General features: G+C 40.2%; 3 protein-coding genes across 6 annotated transcripts in view; 2 read left to right on the forward strand and 1 right to left on the reverse strand.

The window, feature by feature from the left end:
- Positions 1 to 84: 84 nt before the first annotated feature.
- LOC101855277 (alpha-ketoglutarate-dependent taurine dioxygenase) lies at positions 85 to 14,885 on the forward strand. Of its 4 annotated transcripts, XM_035971450.1 has the most exons (6): positions 538 to 609; positions 1,853 to 1,931; positions 2,723 to 3,148; positions 4,489 to 4,625; positions 5,682 to 5,837; positions 13,299 to 14,885. In XM_035971450.1, the coding sequence occupies exons 3-6, from the start codon at positions 2,767 to 2,769 to the stop codon at positions 13,440 to 13,442; spliced, it is 819 nt and encodes a 272-aa protein (XP_035827343.1). In that variant the 5' UTR covers positions 538 to 609; positions 1,853 to 1,931; positions 2,723 to 2,766; the 3' UTR covers positions 13,443 to 14,885. The 4 variants fall into 4 exon arrangements, with proteins under 4 accessions (XP_035827341.1, XP_005104893.1, XP_035827342.1 ...); XM_035971448.1 differs by lacking the exons at positions 538 to 609; positions 1,853 to 1,931 and adding an exon at positions 85 to 329; XM_005104836.3 differs by lacking the exon at positions 1,853 to 1,931 and having other exon boundaries at positions 383 to 649.
- On the forward strand, positions 7,450 to 11,093 carry LOC118478244. Its single transcript, XM_035971451.1, has 3 exons — positions 7,450 to 9,046; positions 9,241 to 10,571; positions 10,780 to 11,093. The coding sequence occupies exons 2-3, from the start codon at positions 10,259 to 10,261 to the stop codon at positions 10,968 to 10,970; spliced, it is 504 nt and encodes a 167-aa protein (XP_035827344.1). The 5' UTR covers positions 7,450 to 9,046; positions 9,241 to 10,258; the 3' UTR covers positions 10,971 to 11,093.
- A 2,183-nt stretch (positions 14,886 to 17,068) lies between the features above and the next one.
- Positions 17,069 to 24,592, reverse strand: part of LOC101858430 — a gene marked incomplete in the record, with an annotated part of 14,489 nt that continues 6,965 nt past the window's right edge. Inside the window, 2 exon segments of the mRNA XM_013086131.2 lie at positions 17,069 to 18,426; positions 23,674 to 23,878. Of these exon segments, the coding sequence (XP_012941585.1) occupies positions 18,115 to 18,426; positions 23,674 to 23,878 (517 nt within the window).

The following is a 24,592-nucleotide window of genomic DNA, read 5'->3' on the forward strand; positions in this document are numbered from 1 at the left end:
GACAGACAGCGGCATCAACTTCCGGGACACACAAAAAAATAAAAATTCGGAGTGACTATTCCAGGCTATTCCCAGTTGTCTGGGGATAGCATAAGCCTATCCAGCGCAGCTGGTAGCCTAGCTTATTCCCAAACTGCCGGTCTTCAGGAGAGTTCAAATTAGCCTATTCCCAGCATTTTGGGAATATCAAATGTCGTTTTTGTGTGTTTAGGTTTAGCCTAGTAAGTGTGTTTGTTTGTACTATTCTATGGCCCACTGCAGGACAAAGGTGCAGTGTGTGCAGTGTGCAGTTCTTCACGTTAGAACGTAACGTTCGTTGTAGAATACATGTAAGCTGTTAGAAAAATATATAATTTTATGAAAGTATTTCGTTCATTCTTGAGATAGAACTGTGATTAACCCTCGGCACTACAGACTACAGTCCTGCCTGACCACTCAGTTCAGTGTGTTCAGTCTCTCAGACTCCAGTGGGTGGGGCTTTGGATTGGATTGTGGAGAAGCCCAGGCCCAGGGGTCGTTTAATAGGAAGTCCTTCTTCTTATAGGCCTATTCGCTCACTCATTGACTGTCGTGACCAGGGAAATCAAAACTCTGCTGACGATCAGATCTGTAAGATTAATAGGCCCAAGCCCTATGTCATTTTCTAAAAGTGAGCACTCCTTTCTCCATCCATGGCATTGATCAGCAGTCAATTGAGACAGGAGCAAGATTAAATTTTATTTGTTTTATAAAAATTTTGGTAATCTTGTAGTTCCGTTCGTTGGGAAGATTGAAGAATACCAGACCACTCGTACATTATTGCGCGAGAATGTGGGGTAGGTGGTTGGGGTGGAGGAGGGGGGCGTTCAGGGGGGTCTCCCCCCTGACAAAACTTTAATGAATAGATCTACCGGTCCGAGACTCTCCATTGAGAAGATATTAAAAACGGGAAAATTATGAATTCCTAAGGTTGAGACATAGAGGCCAACTCAGTCCGCTGGTCCGGTATTCTTCAATCTTACCCGTTCGTTTAAGTCTACGATCCATTTGTTTACATCCAGAGAAGAAATCCAGAAAAGTCTTAATGACCAAAGTGCAACACAAAGAACAGGGATGCAACCTAATTCAGTAACTGCAAAACATCAAATTATGGTAAAATTCAACCCCCCTCCATGTTTTTATTAGGTCAGGAGGGTAAGGCAACCCCTCTACTCTTCACTTTAACGAACGAAACTACAAAATCACCAAAAAAATGTATGTCTTAAATAAATAGAGAAATCTAGCCTAGGCCTTGATCTATAAAATAAATCTCAATCATGGAGTATGGAGAATTTGTTTGAAACCTGGCTTTTTAAAATTTCAAATTAAAAGAAATTTCATCATTCTCCTTTTTATATATATATATAAGAATTTGAACAAAGCTTGACTAAATCTATATTAAAGAATAAAATGTTGGCAGTATTGGTGTTGGACGACAATATTATTTTATAATATTACATTATAATGAATCGCGAACCAATAGTTGTTCCTGCTCTTACGACCAATACAAACAACTGCTACCCCCCCCCCTTTTTTTAAATTTTATAAGCCCTGTAATATGACATCTTGTCCAGGTTATCCATCCATCACCATTCATTTTATTTTATTTTTAATATGACCACTCACACCTCTCATTCTCCAATTAATGTGTTGCCATTATAATTGCTGCTCCCTACCTTTATGGACAAGCCTTCATAATTTGTTCTAATGTTGTTAAACAAGCTATTGTGCCCCCTCTACACTGCTTGTTGACCAGGTAGGCGGGACTGATAGTCCTTTCAACTACATGTTTACCCACATTTAGTTAGTTGACCAATTGGTAACAAATTTACAGCTGCGGGTGCGTGAGGTGTTCGATAAAAGTCAGAAGCCCTTTTTTCCACAATTGAACCATCCACAAGAAGCGTCGAGAGGTTAGTGTCCCCACTGTTTACCCAAGTGGTAACAAAGGATGTCAGCATGAACTTGCGATAGAAGTGTTGCTGAGGTGGCAGCCCATAAGTTGTTTGTTTTACCATGGCACTCTGTCTTCCATGCTTACACACACATCTTAGAATTCAATGCTCACAGCAGTAGCAATACTTCATGACTGTATCATGCTGACTTTCTGCAATCAAAAGTAAATCGTACATTAAGAAAAATCCAGCCGCTGATGATGCCATCTGTGCAGAAATTTATTATAACTGTCTTTGAAAATATGACAGACAAAATAAATTGTTGCACAGACAAAATAAGAATCATGAGAGACAGAAAAATAGGATAAACTTTGGTTGGAGGTACGTGTATAACGAGAATTTTTTAAAATGTATTGTCACTTCAACATGAAGATCACCAAAAAAAAAAGTATATTAAAGCCAACTTCATCAATTGTTCAAAGCAACTATAGTCTGTATTTTTCATTAAGAACGGTATTAGAGAACCCTGCTTTTTCCCTATGAAAAAAAACCAACAAAGTTATCCGTGTTACCTGTGTGTATGTCATCCATGATGAGGGAAACACTCCCAGTAGAAAAATGAGCAGAACTTTTTTAAAGTGTCTCATTCCTGTGCAAGTATTGTACCTCATTATCTTCTCACTTTGTGTGAAGTCAGAGAAGTAAAGATATATATTTCCTTTTTGAAAATGTAGGTTGTTGCCTCTATTTTTAAAAAATGTTTTTATTTTTTATATTTTTTTTCTATATAAATCCTTTGTTATTCCCAGGTAAACTACTCCTTCCATGGACAGCCTTAAGATGTGGGTGTGAAATGGCATCATCCATAGCCCATACACCAGCAAAGATAGGAATTGAAGTTCGGGGTGTTGATCTTAAGTCTGAACAATCAAAGGACATCATTGAAAAAATCAAGAGTGACGTTCATAAACATCGTCTTGTGATTTTTAAAGATCAGGGTCAAATTAGTGGAGCTCGTCATGTGCAAATAAGTGAGTGGTTTGGAGATATTGAGTCAACATTCTACAAGCATCCAAAGTCCCCCCATCCTGATGTGTTCCGAGTGTCTAACGATGAGAGAGAGGGATGCCGGAATGTGGGAAGAACAGGGTGGCACATTGATGGCTCCTTCATGATGGAACCCTTCAACTATGCCATTTATCACATGGTGTCAATTCCTAAGACAGGTGCAACAGGTTGGTATGCAATGGTAAGAGAATTTTGGTAAAGTTTTTATGTCTTTGATAAAGGTATTATACATTAATAACCTTTCAGAAACAAACTTTTTCCTTATTCTCTATCATGTATGCTTTTGATGTTGATACCTGTATTGATTTTGAAATTGTGATTAGACAGGCAAAGCTTTGACTGTCCCCATAGTTTTATGCACCCCGCATAATTTAGCAAAATTGGATCATTTTTTTCATAATTTCTGATTATTTTCCTTTATCATTCTTTGTTAAAATTAACAGAATCGCATAAAATTTCACCTTTTTGGGCTCAGTTTGCATAATTTCAGAATTGTTCTTACATAAAACAATGGGGACAGCTTTGAGTTTAATAATTGTTAAAGGATGTTTTAAAATGTACCTATCAGGGCCAATATATTCTTCTTGTTATATGATTCCTTGGACAGGATTTTATTCATTCAGGGCTTTAGAATGGCAAAATGTAGCCTATTGAGACGATCTTCACTCTGATCAAATCATATCTTGCCTGATTAAGAATGTTCTGATCTTTCTGATTTTGCTGAGTACTTTGTTTCACCAAATTAAATTTGTTTTATACATTGCATGTTCTGCATTTTTATGGCAATAAGCAATTTAAGGACATTCCAGATGTTGTTTTTCTTGCTTTTTTACAAATCTTACCTGTATTTCCTTCTGTTTTTCTTATATCTCCTTGCTTTGAGTGAAATGAGTGAGATGTAATTTGGAAAGAAATTGTTTCTTTAGATTAAGTTTGCTCTTTACTTATTATACTTTACTTTATCCTTCCTTTTGTACCTCTAGGGCATCGAGGGGAGAAAGAGCTTAATTCTTTCTCTAGCAAGCTGGATGGCCTGTCTGGGTGGGATGTTGTGTGTTTTCAGGGTTTCCTTCACACCCACGATCAAGGTCTTCCTTGGTCTTCCTCTTGCCTTGTACCCTGATATTCTTTTGTAGTACGCTTTACTGGCAAGCTGGTGAGGTGCCATACGTGTCAGATGTCCAAACCACCTGATTGTTTGCCTCTAAGTGTAGTGGAGGACAGGTGCTGTTCTAATCATTTCTCTGATCCTGTTGTTTCTGATCATGTCCCATGGTTTTTTTACGGCTCTCCTTAGACCTCTCATCTCGCAGGAGGTTATCTTGCATTCCAGACTTTTGGTCAAGGTCTTTACTTTTCCGATCCAGATTTTGGTCAAGGTCCATGTCTGGCATTGGTAGGTCAAGATGGGGATTAAAAAAAGAGTTAATGAGCTTGGCTTTTCATATCACCAAATTAAATTGATATAACAACGCATTTTTATACATCTTTATTTCTCTTTTTACAGCTTTCATTGGATTTGAAGAACTATTGAATTCTCTCTCTCCTGAGCGCCGAGCATCATGGGAACGTCTTTGGATGGTTGGCAACAGTCGAGATGTAGTACATCCTCTGATATATTCACATCCTGTGACCAGGAAGCCGGTATGTCTAGTGGCTTGGGTTTTCACACTGCTTGTCAATGTAGGTAAACTAGCAATATTGTTTTAGTAATATTGTGTTTGCAAAGCGAATCTCAGTTGGATATCGGATAAGCAGGAAATTACAGCTTCAAAACGAAAGTAACCTTAATGTTTTCAGATTGCTTGAAATGATAAAGTCACTGTTTCCCCACCATTTCATCTGCATGTTATGTACTTCTTCAGACTTTCTGTTTTGTTTGCACCCTTCTTTTATTATAACAAAATGGGGCAATCTAAACTATTTTAAAAAATACACTCTCGGAAAAAGGGACACTTCAAAAAGTGACATTGTTTCCAATTTTTAGGGCATCCTCTTTATCATTGCTAAAAGGTTTTTAACCTTTTCCCTCTCCTTGTCTTTTCATCTGTCAGTAAAAATGAATCCCCCCCCCCCCCCTCAGTATGCAGAGATCCAATGGGGGTAAAAATGGGTTTAGCACTATTTCTTTCAGGAACAGGAAACAGCTGAATATGATTGTGGATATGCACAAAGACTTTGGGATAATACTTTTCTTTTACCCTTTTGTCTTGATGGTTTTTTGCTTCACACCATTGGGGAATCTTGTCATCAGCAATATATAAATAAGTGTTCCTCTAGGGACTACAAAGCTCAGAGACTGGAGCTGATCCCAGTTTTAATAGTAATACTAATAGTGTGGAGAAAAGCTTACGATTCTACATCTCTCAAGCAGATGGACACTCTTATGTTGTCATCTCTTCCAGCTTCTTCTTCAGTGTCCTAACTTGCTTCTTGGGGAAAAGGTGGCAGTTGTAGTGTAAACTTGCTATAAACTACAGATTAACAATGGTGCTGAAAATTACCTCTTTAATAGAGTTAGTCTAGTAGTCAGTATAGACTTATTTGCAACAGATGCAGATGCCGCTCTAGAACCTGCCGCAAGTCATTGTAAACTTTCTCTCAAGTTTGATGGCTTTATGACCACGAGGAGGATGAGTAGGCCACAGCCAGCAATATAAGCTCTTTTCTTTTCAATTTTTTTTTTTTTAATCTTCACAGGTGCTCTGTTTCCATTTGGGCATGATTGGTTGCTTCATCTGGAACTATGGATCAAAACATCAGAGAGTGACGGATAGAAAGGAGACAATAAAGATTTTACAAGAAATTCATGGAGAAATTGTGAAAGAGGATGAAAAGTTGGTGTACAAACATAATGTAAGTAGATCTCTATATAAAATTTTTTTTACCAGAAATAGCAGTAATTTAATTATATGTAAAAGATCACAAAATAGGACATGTAATATTCAGATCAACAGACTCGAAAAACAGATGTAACTCTTATAAGTTTTCGTTCTCTCAGCTGTTCCTTTATTAGAGTGACCTGGGTAAAATCGATTATGGCAGATTTCACGGTAAGGGCCTGGGAGACAGTTTGAAACTTTCATTTTGAATAAAAATTACCAAAAACATCATTTTGCTATTTGTTTTGTTTTATGTCATTGTTTGAACGATTATTAAACAGGAAAATCAAGAAAATGTGTTTGCTTTAATTGTTTATGGGTCAAATGTTACTTTAAAGGGCTTCAAACGCCAAGATCCGGTCCTACGGCAATTCCCAATTTTCACCATGTTCACAGCACGTTTGTATTTCATACGAAAATCTTGGAAATCGACAAATCCATGAGTGTATTATGAAATTAGAAACCACCAGTTGGCTAAAAAAACAAAAACAATGTTTTACGTGACTTTGATCGAATTTGCCAAGCCAGAAAAGTCAAGGTCATTTTTCAGCCTCGTAAGGCAGTACTTTTCCGCTGAAACAACAACACTTTTTGAACTTTCAAAGTGTTCAATCATACTTTTTTTTTTTTTGTATCAATAAAGTTGGCATTTAAATTTTAGTTTCAGAGGATATTTGTTAATCTTTCCGTAAAATTATCCGTCTTTAAAATTCCACTCTTTGTAAGACTTGCCGAATGGACGTTTGAAGTGGGCACTTTCCGTAGTTTTCCGACAAACGCTGACGACCTGATACGAAACTGAGGCTTTCTAATTCAGCGTCAGTAGCTGGTCTCTTGAACTGTGTTTATGTTTTCGCCCAAGGTAAGTGTTTTGCAATGTTTTTTACCCCTTTTTTTGGTAAGACTGCGACGACCGCGATTTGGCGACCGTGATATGAAAGCAAAAAACCCACTTCAGCTCCTGTTTTCTTGACAGTTGCAAGTAAATGATTATTTTTACGAGTGCAACATTGTATACCAGTTATCGATACATGACGCTAGCGGATTCGTTGGGCAGCATCATTGTCTCGACAGGACCTTCGGATGTTCAATTACGGTACTTTTTAGTGCGGTTGTCCCAAGCCCAGTCTTACCATACATCCCGGTCGTCCCAAAGGGAGTCTTATAATTGCGCTGTCATTTTGTTTGGACAAGAAGATGGTGATTTGGAATTATATTTTATGGCATTTTTATTTTCTAAAATCTTTAATAATGTGGTTTAGTGTTATTGATTCCACGGAAATTAATTCCAAGTTGATTTAAATCTATTTTGTCTAAATCTAGTTCATATTTAGATAGATCTGGATCAAGTAGTGATGGGCAGAAAACGATAATTCATGATAATCCATTGCTTTACTTGGTACTTATTTCAAATATATCCCATTATATTTGCTGCACTGTCCATTTTAGATGCCTTCCAATTCCACCCAACTTCGCCATAAATGGAAAGCTGAGGAGCCTGAGAAGTATGCAGCTCATCTTGAGAAGGAAAGACTGAGATTCAAAGTGAGACAAGATGCGAAGAAGGCTAAATGGGAGACTGAGCCCCACACAAGAGCTATGATGGCTGAAAAGGAGAAGGAAAGGGAGCAGAGAAGGTTTGTTTGTGTGCACAAGACATAATTAGCAACTCATTTAAATCTACTTTGTGAATTTTTAGCTGGAGCAGATTTTTCTACAGCCAGTGGCAAACATTAAACAACTCAATTCCAGCACCCTTTTTCATTCACAGGTGATGATGTAAAATGTTTTTGTTTTTTCAGCAGACACATGGACAAACAATTTAATTTGTATATTTGTATTGTTGGTCACTATTTTCACACACCAGTACCATTTTGTCGTCTCAAGGATTCGAATGAAGAAAATGGCATAGAGGAGAAGAGCTGAAGAAAAGAGGGAGCTCCGCCGTGACTGCAACAGCTCAGTGGATGAGGACAAGCCTAGCCCAGAGCAAAGAAGAAACCAAAGGACATGACTGAAGAGGAGAGACGAGCCCATGTTAATGAACTCAGGCACCAATCCAGAGCTCGTCAGAACCCCCAGAAGAAAAGATGGGCCAGAGTAAAAAATGCCAATTATCAGAAGCAGTACCGAGAAAGGCAAAAGGCTTCGTCACTACCACAGCCTGCTACCACTGCTCCAGTGGCCCAGCCTCAACCAGCCCCAGTGTTTGCCTCGCCCCCACCTTCCACCACAGCCCCAGTGTTTGCCTCGCCCTGCCTCGGTGTTTGCCTCGCCCCAGCTTGGCCCGGCCCGGGTGTTCGCCTCGCCCCAGCCTTTGCCCCCAGCAGTGTGTTCCTCCCCCCATCTATCTTTGTCCTGTCACTGCCCCAGTATTTGCCTCCTCACTCCTCAACGCTCTGAACTTGTGAACACCAGTCCCCAGACAGTCCCCGCTTCTTATAGAAAGGCCAGTTGCACCGCCCTCAACTGCTACTCCCATAAGGGCTGGCAAAACAATGAAAAACATACCATCGGGAATTAAGTCAGACATCAAGAGGAAATTAAGAACCTCTGGGGAGTATGCCGATGTTGTGCGACACCTGGCGACTCCCTGGACACCGGAAAAAAGGAGGGCCCTACTTGCTGTAGGGGTACAGCAGCACCTCGGTAGGCCCTTACAACCTGTGCCTCAGCAGAAGGTACAGCCCAGTTGAGGGAAGCGTACACCATCTCTGGTTCAAACTCGAGCTTTCTGTGATGTGCAGGTAACGACTTTCAGTATTTCTTTTAACCTTTTCATTCGTACGTATTTATGAAAGTTATTACTACCAATCTAAGTGGGGTCCTACTTTTGTGTGTCTAGGTATTTTTTTTTCTGCCCATTCATTGATGGGGATCCAGCAACACTTTTGTGAAATGACCTTTGATGTTTTGAAAAGCATTTCAGTATTTGAAGACAAAACTTGATTGTCACATACAATGCACTTCACTTTGAATGAAGTTTTCAAATGGAATTTTGTCATCAATAATAATTTCAATGGATTGTCCATTGCTAAAATATTCCTTTCATAATTTATCCGCAGGCTTTCTATCTGCGGCAGGATGTGGCCAGAGTTTTGCCTCATAAGAGGTATGCCATGAAGGCTGGCCCAGGGCGCATCATGCTGATGACACTAAAAAGAGGCCTTCATTTTGTTCAAGGTACATATGTTAAGAAACCTCTCTACATTTGATCTTCTTCTTTATTAGCTATTGGTAATTATTTCAGAAGGCAGGCATTTCCAAACAAAAACTTTTGGTCTCTTACATCAAATCAAGAATTCATATTGTCTATATTATGTGAAAACATTTTTTTCAAGTAATAATGCCATGTTATTATTTTGATTTCCTTTCAGAAGGAGAATCCAGATGCCGCAATTGGCGTTACCAAGTTTACTACCCTCCGCCCAAAGACAGTCCGACTGATTGGGCAAGGAACACCGGAGACATGTGCATGCATGTACTGCCTCAATGTCCGGCTGAAAATAGAGGTCCTCAATCGAGTGATGGCTCGCAATCTAGAAGATTTCCGGATGCCGCCTGAAACTCGATTGTTGGACCTTCTATTGTGTGCTAAGGAAGCAGGCAGTGACTGGCACCACCCTGCTTGCCAAGAAGGTATGTTTTGTTGTGTCATTCATTGTTACTCTTATTCACCTGTTAGACAAGAATTTTAACAAAGGATATTTTTAACTGCCTATTAATCTATTTTACAATTTTGGTTACAGGTAAATGCAGTAAGTGCCAGGATCCCTCAAACTTCCTGCAAGGACAGTTTGGCCGTTATGGGGCCACCATCACTCCCTGGCAGCATTGGGAGTGAATCTCAAAGGAGGGGAGGATGAGGCTTGAACTTTTGTCCAAGCAAGGGACTCTTAGAGTAAGTTTCTTATGAGCTGAATTATTTTTTAGCCCAATTTTCCACGTCCTGTTTTATTTATTAATTGTAGAAAGCACTGAAGTATTATGAAAAGTTTTGATACTTTAAAGATATTTGCCGGTAACCATGGTTATGTTCAACCTCTATAATTTCTTGTTTGGACCTTCAGCTGAGATGTAAAACCACTTTCTAGGAAGGGTGGAAAATAAAATACACACTCCCTTTAATTTTGAAAATGACATGAAATTGAAATAGTATAATGTTCTCTCCCACAGCACTGAAAGCAGTATTAACTTAGCTTGATTGATGGTTTATTATTTCAACCATATTCCACTTTCTTTGACAGGGAACTCCTGGAGGAATTTATTAGAAAGGACATCCTCCAGCCATCCCAGGGAAACACCTTTGTGCGCCACCTCCACACCTTCTTTTGGCAGTACCACCAGTACTGCCATCTGAAGGACACCCTTCAGGCAGACGAAGCAATCAGGGTGATGGACTTATCCGAAAATAGGAAAGCCTCATATACCGTTGAGGTGAAGAGTGCCCATTTTGGCAAGTCTCAGATCACCATGCATCCCATCGTCTGCTTCTACCGAAGTGGTGAAGGACTAGTGAGGCACAGCATGGTTTTCATGTCAGACGATATATGTCATGATTATCATGCTGTGCACCATTTCACTGTGATGTCCTTAGAGGCTTTGGCCAAGACATCACCCACTGTACAAGAAATGCACATATTCAGTGATGGCTGTGCTGGCCAGTACAAAGGAAAGGGAACCTTTGCTAACCTTAGCCTGTACACTGGTAAGAAAATATTTTGATCGGTTGTGTGCTCTTATCCCGCTCTTTGTCTTTTCTATGTTGTTGGCTTTTTTTTTTCACTATAAAATTATGCCCTTTTTGTTAATAAGTACCCACATCTCGCATACATGAATTATGATGTACTCTGTGCCCCTAATTCATCACAACATTGAGATACTTCAGATACAGTTCTACTGTTTTCCCTTCTCAGGCCAAAAGATACAACATGTTTTCTTTGGGTCGGAGCATGGGAAGGGGGAGGCTGACAGTGAGACTGGAGTCATCAACCAGGCTGTGGACCGGGCGGTAACCTCAGGGAAGCTCACCGTCAAGGATGCTGGAGACCTCTTTGCCTGGTGTGACAGAGAGCTGGTCAGATCTCTGGACGGTTTCCGACGGTAATTCTTCCTGGTTGGAAAAAATGAAATCCCAAGGGACCGTCCAGAGACTGATGTGATCACCATCCCTGGGACCCGGAGGATCCACCAGGCGGAGAGGATCATCAATTATAATATAAGGACCAGGATGCTGGCATGCTTCTTTCCTGCCTGGCGGAGGGATGAAGGTGGGTGCCACAAGCAGGCATATGTCGGCACCCACATCATCCACAAGATCCGACCAAGGTGAGGGATAATTTTTTTCCTATAAAACTGATGATAATAATCATTTGTACCTCTACTGATGTTTGCATAAACTCATTGATATTTACATGTGTGTGTGTAGTGTATGTGTGATGTAAAGCAACTTTTTGTATTTTTCTTTTATGAAACAGCCACCCCAGTGTCCTTGACGAGGCATTTTTGGAAGACCCAGAACCTTCTACCTCCCTGCACGAGGAAACCGAGTTCACCACCTTAGATCGAACTGAGCCAAGGATTGGAGACTTCGTTTCTATTATGTACACAGTTGGAAGGAAGCAACTCATGTACAATGCTGTTGTAAGTTTTTCTTTTCTTTGCCTATCATCTTTCATTTGATTTTTCTCCTTGTATGTTTCTCTACCATGTTTCATTTGGTTTTTGTCCGAACATTAATTTCTCTACCATGTTAAATTTAATTTTTCAGCTGGACTTAACTCTACCATATTTCATTTGGTTTTGTTTTTTTCAGTTCAACATTTCTCTACCATGTTTTAATTGTACCTTTTTCAGTTGATATTTTTTTTCTGTTTCATTGGGGGTTTTTTGTTTTGTTTCAGCTTGACATTTGTTTACCATGTTTCATTTTTGTTTTTGTTTTTTCAGTTCAACACTTTTTTGCCATGTTTTGTTTGTTGTTGTTTTTTTCAGTTCAATATTTCTATACGTTTCCCTTTTTTTGTGGGCGGATATTTCTCTGCTTGTTTCATTTTATGTAATCCTCTAAACAGCTATAATAATAAATGTTTTATCCTTGGAAATTGGTGTTAAAATCCATTCTATACCTATTTTATCGTATGGAGACAGCTGGTGATTTAAAATTTAGTCTTCATAAAAGAATAGATTTCAAAAGTTCCAATTTCTATTAAAATCTTTTTATATGGGTAGATCTCTATAATTCTTTCCATTTCTTTTTTGCAGGTCACTCCACCACAAGAGGCTCCAGGAGATGGAGAGCTCCTTGTTTCCTTCATGAGGAAAGGGGTTTCTTTCATTTTCCCTCATGTCCCGGAAATATGTGTCATTCACCCCGAAGAGGTTGTGGTCCTCCACCTTCCAACTATAGACAATCGGGGGAGACATTTTTTAAATTAATTTTTTTTTAAATGTTTTTTGTTGTTTTATTTGGTGGGGAGAGGAGTAGTAATTGAAAACGGCAATACAAAATTTTTTCAACTGTGGCTGTGTGTTCATGGATTGTGGTGTTTTTTCTGAAACATACGATTATATTGGATGTTGTGGAAATTCTGAAGTGAGGTTGCTTTTTTGTTGATATTTTTTTTCCTGAATCTTCGCTGACTCTTTAGTTCACATATTTGAATTCCCTTTTTAAAGAGCTTTAATTTGATATATGATACATCTGTCTGGACAAAGATGGAAAAAATCAAAAAAATTTTGAAAAGTGGGAAATCTGTGGGACCTTACCATGAAATCCGCCTTCTGCTCTTCTGTTTGTTTAGTCGATGTGTTCATATTTTCAGCTTCATTCCATTCCCACCCAAATCGTTGTTTTGGGAGGTTTCCAGATAAAACTGTTAGTCTGGAAAAGATGTCAAGGGGTAACCTTCAATATGCTTTCGTTTTGGTTATTTCTTTCTTTGATTTTAATTGAAAAATAATGAGCGCCTAAGTCATGGTTTTAATTTGGGCCCTCTCTTTTTCTTTAGTTTTCTCAAAACTTACAAAAATGACCTAATTGGTGCTTGTAGAATGACGCTGACTGATAATATCAAATTCTGTTGTTGTAGGCTATTATAAAAAGAACCATCAATCAAGATGGATCAGGTTTTTGTTTTTGTTTTTTTAAGTGTTTTTAAAAAACAATCTATGCAAGCTGTAATGTGATGTTTGTATATATGTTTTGTATTCAATTTAACACAATCTAACTATTTAGTGTGAAAACATGATTTAAATCAATGGGTTAGGACCTTCAGTAAAATTTGTTTTAAAAAAATGTATTTCAAAGTATCAGTTTGGTATTTAGAGGTTGTGCATGAAATATTTTAAAATCAGTATCAAATGAACTAATTATAAGATCATATAGCGAGAGACGTAAATTAGCAGTCAATTCCTCTTTTTTTTATTTTACCAGTGGGAACCGGGCGACTTTATCATCTCCGACAATCGAGCTGTGGGCCATGAAGCCACCCCTGAGACTCAGTTCCCAGTGTCTGATGTTGGCCTGAGAGTTCTGCACAGAACCACACTGGCTGGGACAAGTAAACCCAAGAAATGAATCCCAGCTGCTTTAATTTTAATATTTCAGTGTTGTCATACTTTACTTTACTTTTCCGATCTAGCGGCCATTTGGGTTCTAGCCCTTCGGTCTGTCAATGTTGTCATCAAAGTTTACATTTTGCTATGGTGTTGCCTTCACATAATATATGGAGCTTGATCCCTGTGGGATCATCATTTTTATTGCTGCTAATTTGGTTTTTAAAAGCAAGAGACTTGGGTATAATAGTTTGATTGGTACATTAATAAAATTGGTCTATGTCTCTGCATCTAGGGCTTTGTCAGAAACAAAACAAATATTTTATCACCGTCATCATCATCACCATCGTCATCGGCACACGCCCACATTATAACTTTAAAGTTTTCCCAGTACTGTGGTTTCTTAGATAATAGGGAATAAGAATCAGAGATACACTCCCAACATTTCCCTCAAGATGTCATAACATTGTCTCAAAGAAGTGAAATCAAAGTATGCCCTACTTCTCAGTGGAACACAAATAATGTGGGAATTCAAATTATAGCTTTGTTCTTGATGGAAATTGCATGAAGTAAGTATTAATCAAAGGATGTTACATTCTATTCGAACTCATTTTTTTTGTCCAAATTAATCGTACCGTTCATACAGATGGTGTGATTCAGGAGAGTTATAAAAGATTATTTTCTTTAGGATAAGTGCCAGTACCAATGGCATAGTCTCAATGGAGTGGGGATATCATTGCAATTTAGCCTGACACACCTTATTTTTATGACAGCCCGACAGAATATACTTGCGTATGTTTTAGTTATTTTAGCTTGGTTTTGTGCTTCCTAAAACAATAGAATACACTAGCAATTAATTTCATGGTTCACAAGAATATAATTTTTTTTTTAAAGTTTTGATGTACAGTACATCATGTACTATCAAAAGCACAGCTGTGATGTAGCCTCCGTAGACCTGTTCCCTGTTGCTTGCCAAATTTGGTTTTGAACACACTTTTGCACTTTTGTGTAGTCAGAGGGAACATACATGGTATTTTGGTAACCCCTGATGTAAACACAGTCAAACCTGTCTGAGAAGACGACCAATTGTGGAGGAGAAAAGTGATCATCATAGACAGATGGTCCTCTGGGACGTTATCATTGTAATATAAAATTGCAAGGGGGGGGGGGGGATCGTTTGTTCAGGTGATTGTCTTGACTCATGTGCAGTTACAAATGCTATAACCCAGTGCCCATGTAACCCCCCCTACCCCCATCCCTTCCCCCGCACTTGTGTTCAAAGATACTATTTTACTGGATAAGTAATCACCTTCCCATATTTTGGGAGCAGTCACTTTCTGCCTTGTACCTGAGTAAGATTTCAGTGCAGTCATTCTGCCAAAGATCATGAAAATATGTTTATAATTTTCACAATGCTGTGATTTCTAACCTTTTCTTGCCATTTGAGTAAAGGTTGCAAAACAAATCTTGCTTTGAGTTACTTTTTTGTTTTTGTTTGTTTTGTAATTCTGTCACTTTAGTTTTAAAATTGGGAAAAAGCTTTTACAAATTGATGTTGTCCACTTTATAAGGCATCTTTATAAGATCCTGTGTGTATTTTCAGATTATGGTACTTAAACTTTTTTATTGAAAAGCTTTGTTTTTCAAAATATCTATGACCATTGATGTTACATGAAAAAAAACATGCAGGTGGTTGTATGGTCCTCTGGTAGGTCCTACTTCTTTATTTTCCCATCTGTTGTTTCTGTCTGTTTGCCTTGCTCTTTCCCAGAACACTAAATGACCATTCATACTGTGTCAGTGTGCTTTTCTTTACCCAAACAAAACAAAATATAGAAAACCAAAGTCCTTTTTTTTTTTAAAGTCCACACTGAATGGTTGTGTGATGTACTAGTATCAGTATTATCATTCCTGGTCGTTTTTTGTGGGAGTGGGTGGTTGGTGGGTGCTCTGGTGCTCCTTCTTTCCTATCAAACATCTATCGTCCTTATCTCCCCTCCTTCTATCTTGTGTTTGTTTCTCTCTTGTAACACCTCTAATCTTCGGCACTTATGTAACCTTATTGTGTTGCAAGTGCCGTAAAACTCTTACGAAACTAAACTTTTTGTTAGAAACATTTTAAAGTAGGTCAGTGGACTGCATTAGATCGTTTGAAAATGCTGCATGGTGCAGGGCTTCAGTTACATTAACTTTGTACCGGTGTAGTATATATATTATACATTGTATTTATAATAGTGAGGGTTAATGTAATGGTCATAATTTGAAATAAGACTGTACTCATCGTCACAACAATCAGCTGTGTATGAACATACTGGTTTCAATCCACATTCCTCTTCCCTCTTCTTCCAACCATACCATGGTACCAACAAACTCCGTGAGTCATTCATTATATTATTGGAATTAGTATGATTTATTGTAATGGTCAAAACATAAAATGATGACACATAATTGTTTGGTCATCATCACCTTAATGAATCAGTGCGCCGAGGTAGTTGGTCCATGTATTTTTCCTTTGTTACCAGCCATACCGCCAGGTCTAGAGAAACAAGAAAACCGCAGTTTAAACCAACCCCAAGATTCGTTCATTGAAAGTTAAAATGTAACTCTTACTTCAGGTAACTTTCAAAGGCGATCATTACTTCCACGTCCATGGTTGATTGTAGTACATATTGTAGAGATCATAGAGCACCTTTCTTCTCTCAAACTACAATAGATCAAAGCCCCAGTGGAAACCATTATCTTGGCGTCTGTGGTGTAACCAAAGATTCTCAACTTTGATGAAACAACAGTTAGTTGTAGTGGCGTCAGTGGCTTAGTGGTAAGGCTTTCGGAATTGCAACCGTAAGGTCGGGGGTTCGAATTCCATCTGGGGCCCAATGTTGTGTCCTTGGGAAAGACAGTCTAACGAATTTTACTCATTTCACCCAGGTGGAAATGAGTAGGCCTACTCGGCCAAAGACAGTTAAAGAACTTGTCAGTGTGATGGTGTTTGAACGCGTGAAATCTGCAGCTTCCACTGTATGCTTCTCGAGAAGCCAAGAAAAATGTTTCTGAGTGTTTTCAGAAGGTCTGCTGGAGTATTGTTAGTTAAGTGCATAATATAGCAAGCTGCAGAGCATGGATGCGCTATGATTTTTATACCGTCCGTTTTTATAAATGTGAGTATTATGTAGCCTACGCCAAATAATATGTGAGCTTGATTCCCGGTATGGGAATTTTAATTTCGATCTTTATTTTTTTTATCAAGTTTCTTCATCTGCCTACTGGGGTGTTGTATCCCACTTAATATTAAGGCCTCGTAATATTAATGATATCCCCTGACTCCTCTGTGGTTGACTGTGGTGAGTGACAGGCAGGGCTGAAGGTGCCCGCCTTGTAAATGATCTGATTTGCGCCGATGGGGGCTTAAAACACTGACGTAAAGATGACATACCATCACCTCTTACACACACTTGCACTCCCCCCCCCCTCTCTGTCTCTCTGTCTCTCTCTCTGTCTCTCTGTCTCTCTCTCTCTCTCTCTCTCTCTCTCTCTCTCTCTCTCTCTCTCTCTCTCTCTCTCTCTGTGTGTGTGTGTGTTTTTTTTTGCGTCAGTAATCTAGTGGTTTGGCAAATCGACTCGTGTAATTGTCAGTTTCAGGGGTTCTCGATTGTAATAGAGTTGCACCGTCAAGTGGCACGGTTTCAAACTTCTCCATAGGCCACAATGATGATGGGAAATCAACTACCACACATATTATTAGTAATACATGCATTAGTAGGCTACATGTAATGTCTTGACAAGCCACAGGCGTCTAGCTCAACCACCTTTTAATGTACAAGAAGAGTAAGTCTATGTGTTTTATGCCCCCATCGACACAGTTCAGATAGTCTGAGACGTGGACCCATGCGGGCTGCTTCATGGAAAGAACAAGAAGAGTAAGTCTTTACGTTTTATGATGCCTCCATCGACACAATGTAGATAGTCCTGCCAGCCACCGACCACCCAGGGCTGAGTGGGAGTGAAAAATATACCAGTCCCAGCAGGCAGATTGCCAGATCCTCGATTTTTTTTTTTTTAAAGATACCTCCCTACTCTGGAATGAAACTCGTATTTTCTGTGGAGGTTAACTGCTATACCATAGATGTCAGTGCGTCATACAATGTTATGTGGTCGGTGCATGCATGGAGTTCTTGCAGCATTGGGCTCGAGCACAGTGTTTTCAGGGGTAATCATAATATTGCCACATCGCGTAAAAGTGAAATATCATCATCATCATCATTTATTGCCTGTTTCACCCTGTTATTGGGTGTACGCCGCCAAAAAATCCCTCCACTTGTCACTGTTCAGGGCGATCTCAGACGTGGAATGTAATAATTATTACAACATCTGTGTGTTGTTCCGTGAACTCGTTTGTTTCCAACGTGTAAACCGCCAAGTCACCCCGAAGTCTACTTCATTCTGATAGTTCACCCAAAGTGAGTTGTTGTTGGGTTTTTTTGCGAACTACGAGATGCATGTGTGCGTCTCAGATGCTTGTCTCTGCTAAAGAAAACATACAAGTCTGCCAATGGGCACACTAAGCAATGAAATGAGGTGACCGTTCCGTTTTAAAGTTAAGCGGAATAACTGGCTTCGTATATCAAGCATGTGAATCAGATAAACGAAGCTCGAACTCCAGACTCGAATTCCTCGTTTTACCAACTTGGTAAAGTCTATTCGCTGACTTGAGGATCCTTTGACCGACGGCGTTTGGATACGTGTTGTTGTGGCGACGTGCTCTGTACTGTTGGTTTTTTGGCGGCGTTTTTCCTAGGGGGTTTTTTCTCAGCAGTCACCGCATTGGCTTCCTTCTTTGTTATTATATCTGGGAAATGACTGGCCACCTGAGGCTTGGGCTCGGAGCCGTGCTGTAGCCAGGATTTGACAAAGTCGTGTGACGTCATTTCCTTAGGAAGAATAGGTCTTGCGTACTTTTGGGCTTTGCCCGCTTGGACATCTCTTTGAAATGTCAGGTCTCGTTCCATCTGATGACAAAAACAAACAACAATGAATGTTACTCTACTTTGTATGTTTGTAGGTTTAAAAGTTCACACATAGTAGGTGATAACAGGCGACTGTTGCGTAACTGCTCTCACATGCAGAAGACATGGGTTCAATTCTCCCTGCAGTAAGTTATTTTATCGAGTATCTCCGTCCGTCTTAGGATATTGTATCCCAATGTTACGCATCCAGAATTGGCCCCTTTAAAAATGATCGACATAGCTCGCCTCTTAAATAATTGTAATTGTGTCGAGGTGGAAAGGAGGGGGGGTGGCAATATAATCACAGTTATAGTCACACAAAACAGTATAGAGAGAGTTGCAATGGCAATGCTAAATTCACAAGTGGTTTGCGTATATGTGTGTGAATGTGAGTACCTTGTCTACAAATGTGCTTGTGTGCTCACGCACACATGAGTTTGTGTGTGTGTGTGTGTGTGTGTGTGTGTGTGTGTGTGTGTGTGTGTGTGTGTGTGTGTGTGTGTGTGTGTTCACGCGCGCGCCCGCAAGGAGCATCCTCCATTTGTGTTGTACGACGAGGGAGGTTCAAGAAGTCTTTGATTTAAATATGAAGGAAAAAAGATAGAGCTTTGTAACTTGGCACACATACTATCATTTCTCTACATAGTCACAATTCAGAGTAACACATTTCGGTCGCCTTTCTTTGACCTTCAAAAGTCCTTGAGGAAAAAAATGACCCAGAATGGGCCCCTAACGCAGTCTTCCACAGCTTCAATTGTGTCCTCGTTGTCATGGAAACGACTTCCTTTCATTGATTTTTTAAAGATTAGGAAACAGAACAAAGTATGAAGGGGCTCGGTCTGATGAATAAGCTGGGTGTGGCAAGATTTCAAAGCCGCACTGTTCTGCTGTGTGGACTGATTGTTGTGCCCTGTGTGCACGGGCGTTGTCATGCAGTAGGAGGACTCCATGACGGAGGTTTCCACGCCTTTTTCCTCACCAATTCGTAGCGCAATTTTATTAGCAAACCCGAATAGTAGTCCCCTGTGACTGCTTTTCCATTTCCCAGGTAGTCAATCATGATGATACCTTCACAATCCCAGAAACACAACAGCATGACCTTTCCACTTGACGGTGTTACCTTTGCCTTCTTTGGTGAGTCAGAAGAAGAAGTTTTCCATTGCTTGGACTTGGAGGACACTAAAAAAAAATTTTGTTCTGGATCAAAATGATAAATCCATGTTTCATCCATAGTCACTATGTTTTCAAAGAAATTTGTGTCATAGGACTCAATTCGAAGGAGAATTTTGCAGGACTCAATCCTCTGCTTCTTTTGCTCACTTGTCAAAAGGCGTGGTGCACACCGCCAAGACACCTTATTCATGTTAAGATGCGCATGGAGAATCGTTTTCATTGACCCTACACTAATTCCTGTTTCATTTGAGAGATGTTTAACAGATATACGTCGGTCTTGTAAAACCAGTTTCTTCACTATGGATACATTCTCTGCAGTAAACACAAAGGATGGGCGCCCTTCACGGTCTTCATCCATCCCCGACATGAATCCAGATTTGAATTTTCTTACCCAGTATGTTATAGTATTATAACGAGGACATTTGGCACGGGAGGAGTTCCGCAGAGGGCCGGCACTTACCGTGACAAGGTCCTCTGGGCTGACTGAGCAATCTATACAGGAGTTAGGGGTAGGGTGTGGGTTAGGGTTAAGGTTAGGGTATATCCCGCTCAAAATATCCCCTCTTATGTGTGTCGTTGTTTGGCCGGCTCTCTGCGGAACACCTTCCTTTGTCACCATAAACTTGGCCCATTTCCTGAAAAATATCCAAAGGGGGTTTTCCTTGCAAGTGTAAAAATTAAAAACTTGATGACTGAGTATTCAACAGGCTCCATGGCTGGCACAGCTTCAGCAAAGAAAAACCAAACGTTTATGTGTATGGTTTCGTTGAACACGCTGACTACATATAAGTGCCGTATTATTTTCGGATTTCCCTGCAAATTTGCAAGGCGTGTTCCAAAGAAATTGTCTAAAAGCTGCCGAAATTTCATTATTCTACCATGATTCCTTCATACCCAGACCAAAAACTTATTGAACCCCCCTCATATGTAAGTCTGAGGTTTGGAGAGTGAGAGAGAGGGGGGGGGGTAGAAAGAGAAAGACAGACAGACTGACAGACAAACAGACAGACAGAAGGAGCAACTTAAAGGCCACATAATTTTGCCAAAACAGATAAAAGCAGAGAGAAAGAAAATAATAATATCACAACGGAATGGTACCCCAAAAAATGACGACAAAAACTCATAATAGCAAGAAGTACATGTACTAATACATCTCCGCCGGGATCTGAGATATGAGTTAGAGAGAATCCTCTTAAATCTCAGCGGCCAACAGAATCAGGCCCAGTGGTTGTCGAAATGATCCAGACGGTGGTAAAGAAAAGCAAAAGCGATCGCAGCATAATCTGCAGCTTACAAGAGTCTGCGCAGAAAAAAACCCCACTCAGACCGGAAACAAGCTTTTTTGTTGGTTTGTTTGTTTGTTTGGTCTCACTTTTTTGCAATCGTTATTCAACGAAGTATGGTTCTAACTGTCTTTTGGGCTTGATATTTTCTTTTCGGTTACAATCTGTTGTTATACGGTACATTGGTTTTGTTGAAATCAAAAGGTCTGCCAAGATACGCATCGCTACGTTTGTCGTTTGAAAGTCAGGAAGTTTGGTCATTGGACAACAGCACGCCAGTGAGTTCGACAACCACGAGTATTATCGTGTGTACACCACATAAAGGCACTTAAAACACTTAAGGAGATATAAATAGCAAACGTCCAGTCATGCAAGTTTGATATAAACCCGCTTTGTATCGATCATAACACAATCGATATCCCAGCAGAACTGAAGGGTCCAGCAGGCTAGCTAGCGTGTACATGGCACTTCCGGAAAATTCTATGAGTCTGGTCCTACATCGTTATTATTCTTTTTTTGCAGTGCTATGGCGACATAGCAAATAGAGGCTACGAGCAACTAATAGTGTTTTTACTGTACATGTTTTCCCTGAACGTGTGGTTGGGTCCGAAATGCACACCACAAAAGTCTATTCAGGGGAAAGTCTATATTTGTGTTGCAAAATGTGGGCTTGGCGGGCCCACACTTATACACTGTCAAGACATTAAAATGTGGACATTTGAGTATCCGGTACGTTATGACACTAAAATGTGGACATTTGATTATCGGGTACCCCAAAATAGCTGCACCAATAGCTCTGTTGGTAGGCTGAACTCTGCACCATGGCACTGGTTCGGAACCCCAAAGTTACGTTCTCGAGTTCGTTTTTTTTTTGTTTTTTGTTTATGGGGAGTTTCCAAAGTTGTCATCCTTCTTGATTCCGTTATATCGGAGATAGACGTTAAATTCGGGGGTTTTCAATAGCCTCAATAGCACAAACCCTGCCATATTTAGGAAAAGATTGGGTGAAAGGGGAGGACCGAGGGAAGGAAAGGGGGGGGGGTTGCATATAATATTCTGACGCCCATTCAAATGAAAAACGTAGGCTTACTGAACAAAACTGGTAATGCAATTCTGTCAGTCTTTAACGCCAAAACATCATGAAAACAGACAATTTTCAAGTTTAAGAAGACTTACTTTTAAAGACCAACATCACATGTAGCATGTTATCATGAAATAGAAAGATGTATGCTGCCCCCCACCTGTTTCTGTTTGTTTATCTTGCTTTTTCACAGCACTAAAGTTTAATGTCCATTACGTTGTCAACGGCCTTCTCTATGTTCAAACAAAAAGGGAAAAAACGGTTAAAACAACTTTCACTACACCCCCCCCTCCCCGCCCTCCTAGTTAGATAAGAAGAGATTTTACAATAAATATGTACTAAATAAAATAATTAAATTTTAACAATGAATACAGTCGAACCTGTGTAAGACGGAATCGCAAGGGAGCCAGAAAAAATATCCGTTTTAGACAGTTACCGTCTAAGTTTCAGAAGGGGGTTTTCAGAGGCACAACCGTTGGGATCAAGGGTCATTTGTCCGGTCGGAAATCAGTGGTGAAAACTTCACACCTCTCAAGTGCTATCCTCTCTGATAATGCATGCGTCACCTTATCTTTTCCTACTTATCCTTTGCCACCAGTGCTTGCATTTTATAGGACCACTGTTTGACATATTAAAACAGAAACGTCGGAACATCTCCTTTGCCCCACCCACCGGTGTAAAAAGCACAGTCAACCAATGCCAACCCTCCCATGCACGTAACAATGATTCGAAGAACTTCTTTTTCCGCTGCACGAAAGACCGTGCAATCATGGCGGCAGGCATTGGTCAAACTAACTTCACACTTCTGGCTACCCTTGAAAGTTTCTGTGCTGGAGCGTCACTCGAGCACTTTCACAGACACTGGTGAGATTTCACATCCACACCACCCTGACCATCTGCACCAACGCCTGCTCTGTGTTCGAGTAGGCGTTGATACCAGTCTCGTAAACTACTGACAAACAAGAGGTGTCGCCGTGAGCGGTAAATGCAATTAAGTGGTAATCGGATACCCGGTACCAAACGAACACACGTAGGCCAGTGCTTTGCGAGGCAGAAAGATACGACTTAAGAGAGGGAGGCATCTGATTCTGCTACCTATGGGCCTGGACAGTGGACCCCTATCTCTTGAGGGCTTGTTGTAGTCGGCGGGGTGGCATGTTAGTATAAGAACCAAGGAGTTTCTAAACTCCTTGGTAAGAACGTATAGGCTCACAAGGATAGGGTAACATCAAGGGGCAATATCTACCCTCAAATTGCGCCCGGGGCTACTCCTCCCCTTCCTCGCCTGGCGGGTAAAAGTTAGAGCCTACACACGTTCTTACTCTGAGCGTCTAGGTTAGGACCGATGAAACCAAACTTGGTACTTTTGTTTCAAATTGAAGCTGGGTGTGCAAAGCATTTTCCGTCTTAGACAGGTAAAAACGTTCCGAAAGGAAAGAATTTCTCACTCCGTTTCCTCGTTAGACAGGTTTCCTTTTTATAGAAGTAATTATTATACATGTACATGTAGAGGCATTTATCAAGAGGGGAGCGTGGAGATTCCGTTGTGGCAAGTTTCCATTTTATACAGGTTTCCGTTAAGGCAGGTTCGACTGAAAAATATATCTGTTTTAGACATGTTCCGTCTCAGAAGGGGGTTTTCAGAGATCCAAGTATAGGTATAATATTTAAATTATATTTTACTTGTATCAAATTACGACAAGGGGCAATCACCTGGACAGCGGACTCCATGTTCACGTGACTGGAGGCCGAGCGAGGCGAGCCCCTGGAGTGAGTCCGATGTGTGGTCTGTCCCCCGTGGCAGTTGGTTGAGTAGAGAAGGTCATTGCGGGCGTCCGAGCGCTGGTGCTGCAGCTGTTGGTGCAGAGAGACGCCCAGTTGCTGCTGGTTACGACTGTAGATCGGACATGGGCTGGATCTGGTCGTGGTGTGGGCAGAGAAGTGAGAGAAGGGTTTTGTTAATGTAAAGACAGGGTTTTGGGTCAATTTGTTTGAAGGTGTAAAGCTGTCCCTGGGGTTTTATGCACCCCGCAAAATTTAGCAAAATTTGATCATTTTTTGCATAATTTCTTATTATTTTCCTTTATTATTTTTTTGTTAAAATTAACAGAATCGCATAATTTCACATGTTTGGGCTCAGTTTGCTTAACTTCATAATTTTTTATTTTTTTTTTGTGCATAAAACCGCGGGGACACGTAAAGAGAAGTAAATTGACACGATAACGGTCATTTAGTGCAGGAAAAGAGTAAGACAGGAAAAGAAAAAAAAGAAGAAAAAACATAGAGAGTGAAAAGAAGTAGGATCCCAGGCTTGATTTGGTCTAGGTCAGCCGGTGTAGGCAGAATAAAGAAGTGTTTCGTACATGTATGAGTTTGTTTGAGTAAAGTGAAGCACTCACATAGACACAATAACGGTTAATTAGTGCGCTAAACGGGGGGACGGGGGGAGGGCAAGATAGACAAGAACAAAAGAGGGATAGAAAAGAAGTAGGATCTGCCCGGCTAGATCCGGTCTCAGTGCGGGCTGAGTTGAAACGAAAGTGACGCACATAGACGCGATAACGGTCATTTAGAGCAGGGGGTAACAAAAAACCAAGTCTGACAAAAACGACGGAAGGAGAGAAAAAAAAGT

The sequence above is a fragment of the Aplysia californica genome, unplaced genomic scaffold (genome assembly GCF_000002075.1).
Source record: "Aplysia californica isolate F4 #8 unplaced genomic scaffold, AplCal3.0 scaffold00438, whole genome shotgun sequence".
NCBI classification, from domain to species: Eukaryota; Metazoa; Mollusca; class Gastropoda; order Aplysiida; family Aplysiidae; genus Aplysia; species Aplysia californica.

Excerpts from the sequence above, each read along its gene's own strand:
- LOC101855277 (XM_005104836.3), top strand. Across the intron at positions 3,149-4,488 it reads TCCTAAGACAGGTGCAACAG|CTTTCATTGGATTTGAAGAA; the intron begins GTTGGTATGCAA and ends CTCTTTTTACAG. Across the intron at positions 5,838-13,298 it reads AGTTGGTGTACAAACATAAT|TGGGAACCGGGCGACTTTAT; the intron begins GTAAGTAGATCT and ends TTATTTTACCAG.
- LOC118478244 (XM_035971451.1), top strand. The coding sequence starts at position 10,259 with ATGGACTTATCCGAAAATAGGAAAGCCTCATATACCGTTGAGGTGAAG. Across the intron at positions 10,572-10,779 it reads TAACCTTAGCCTGTACACTG|GCCAAAAGATACAACATGTT; the intron begins GTAAGAAAATAT and ends TTCCCTTCTCAG.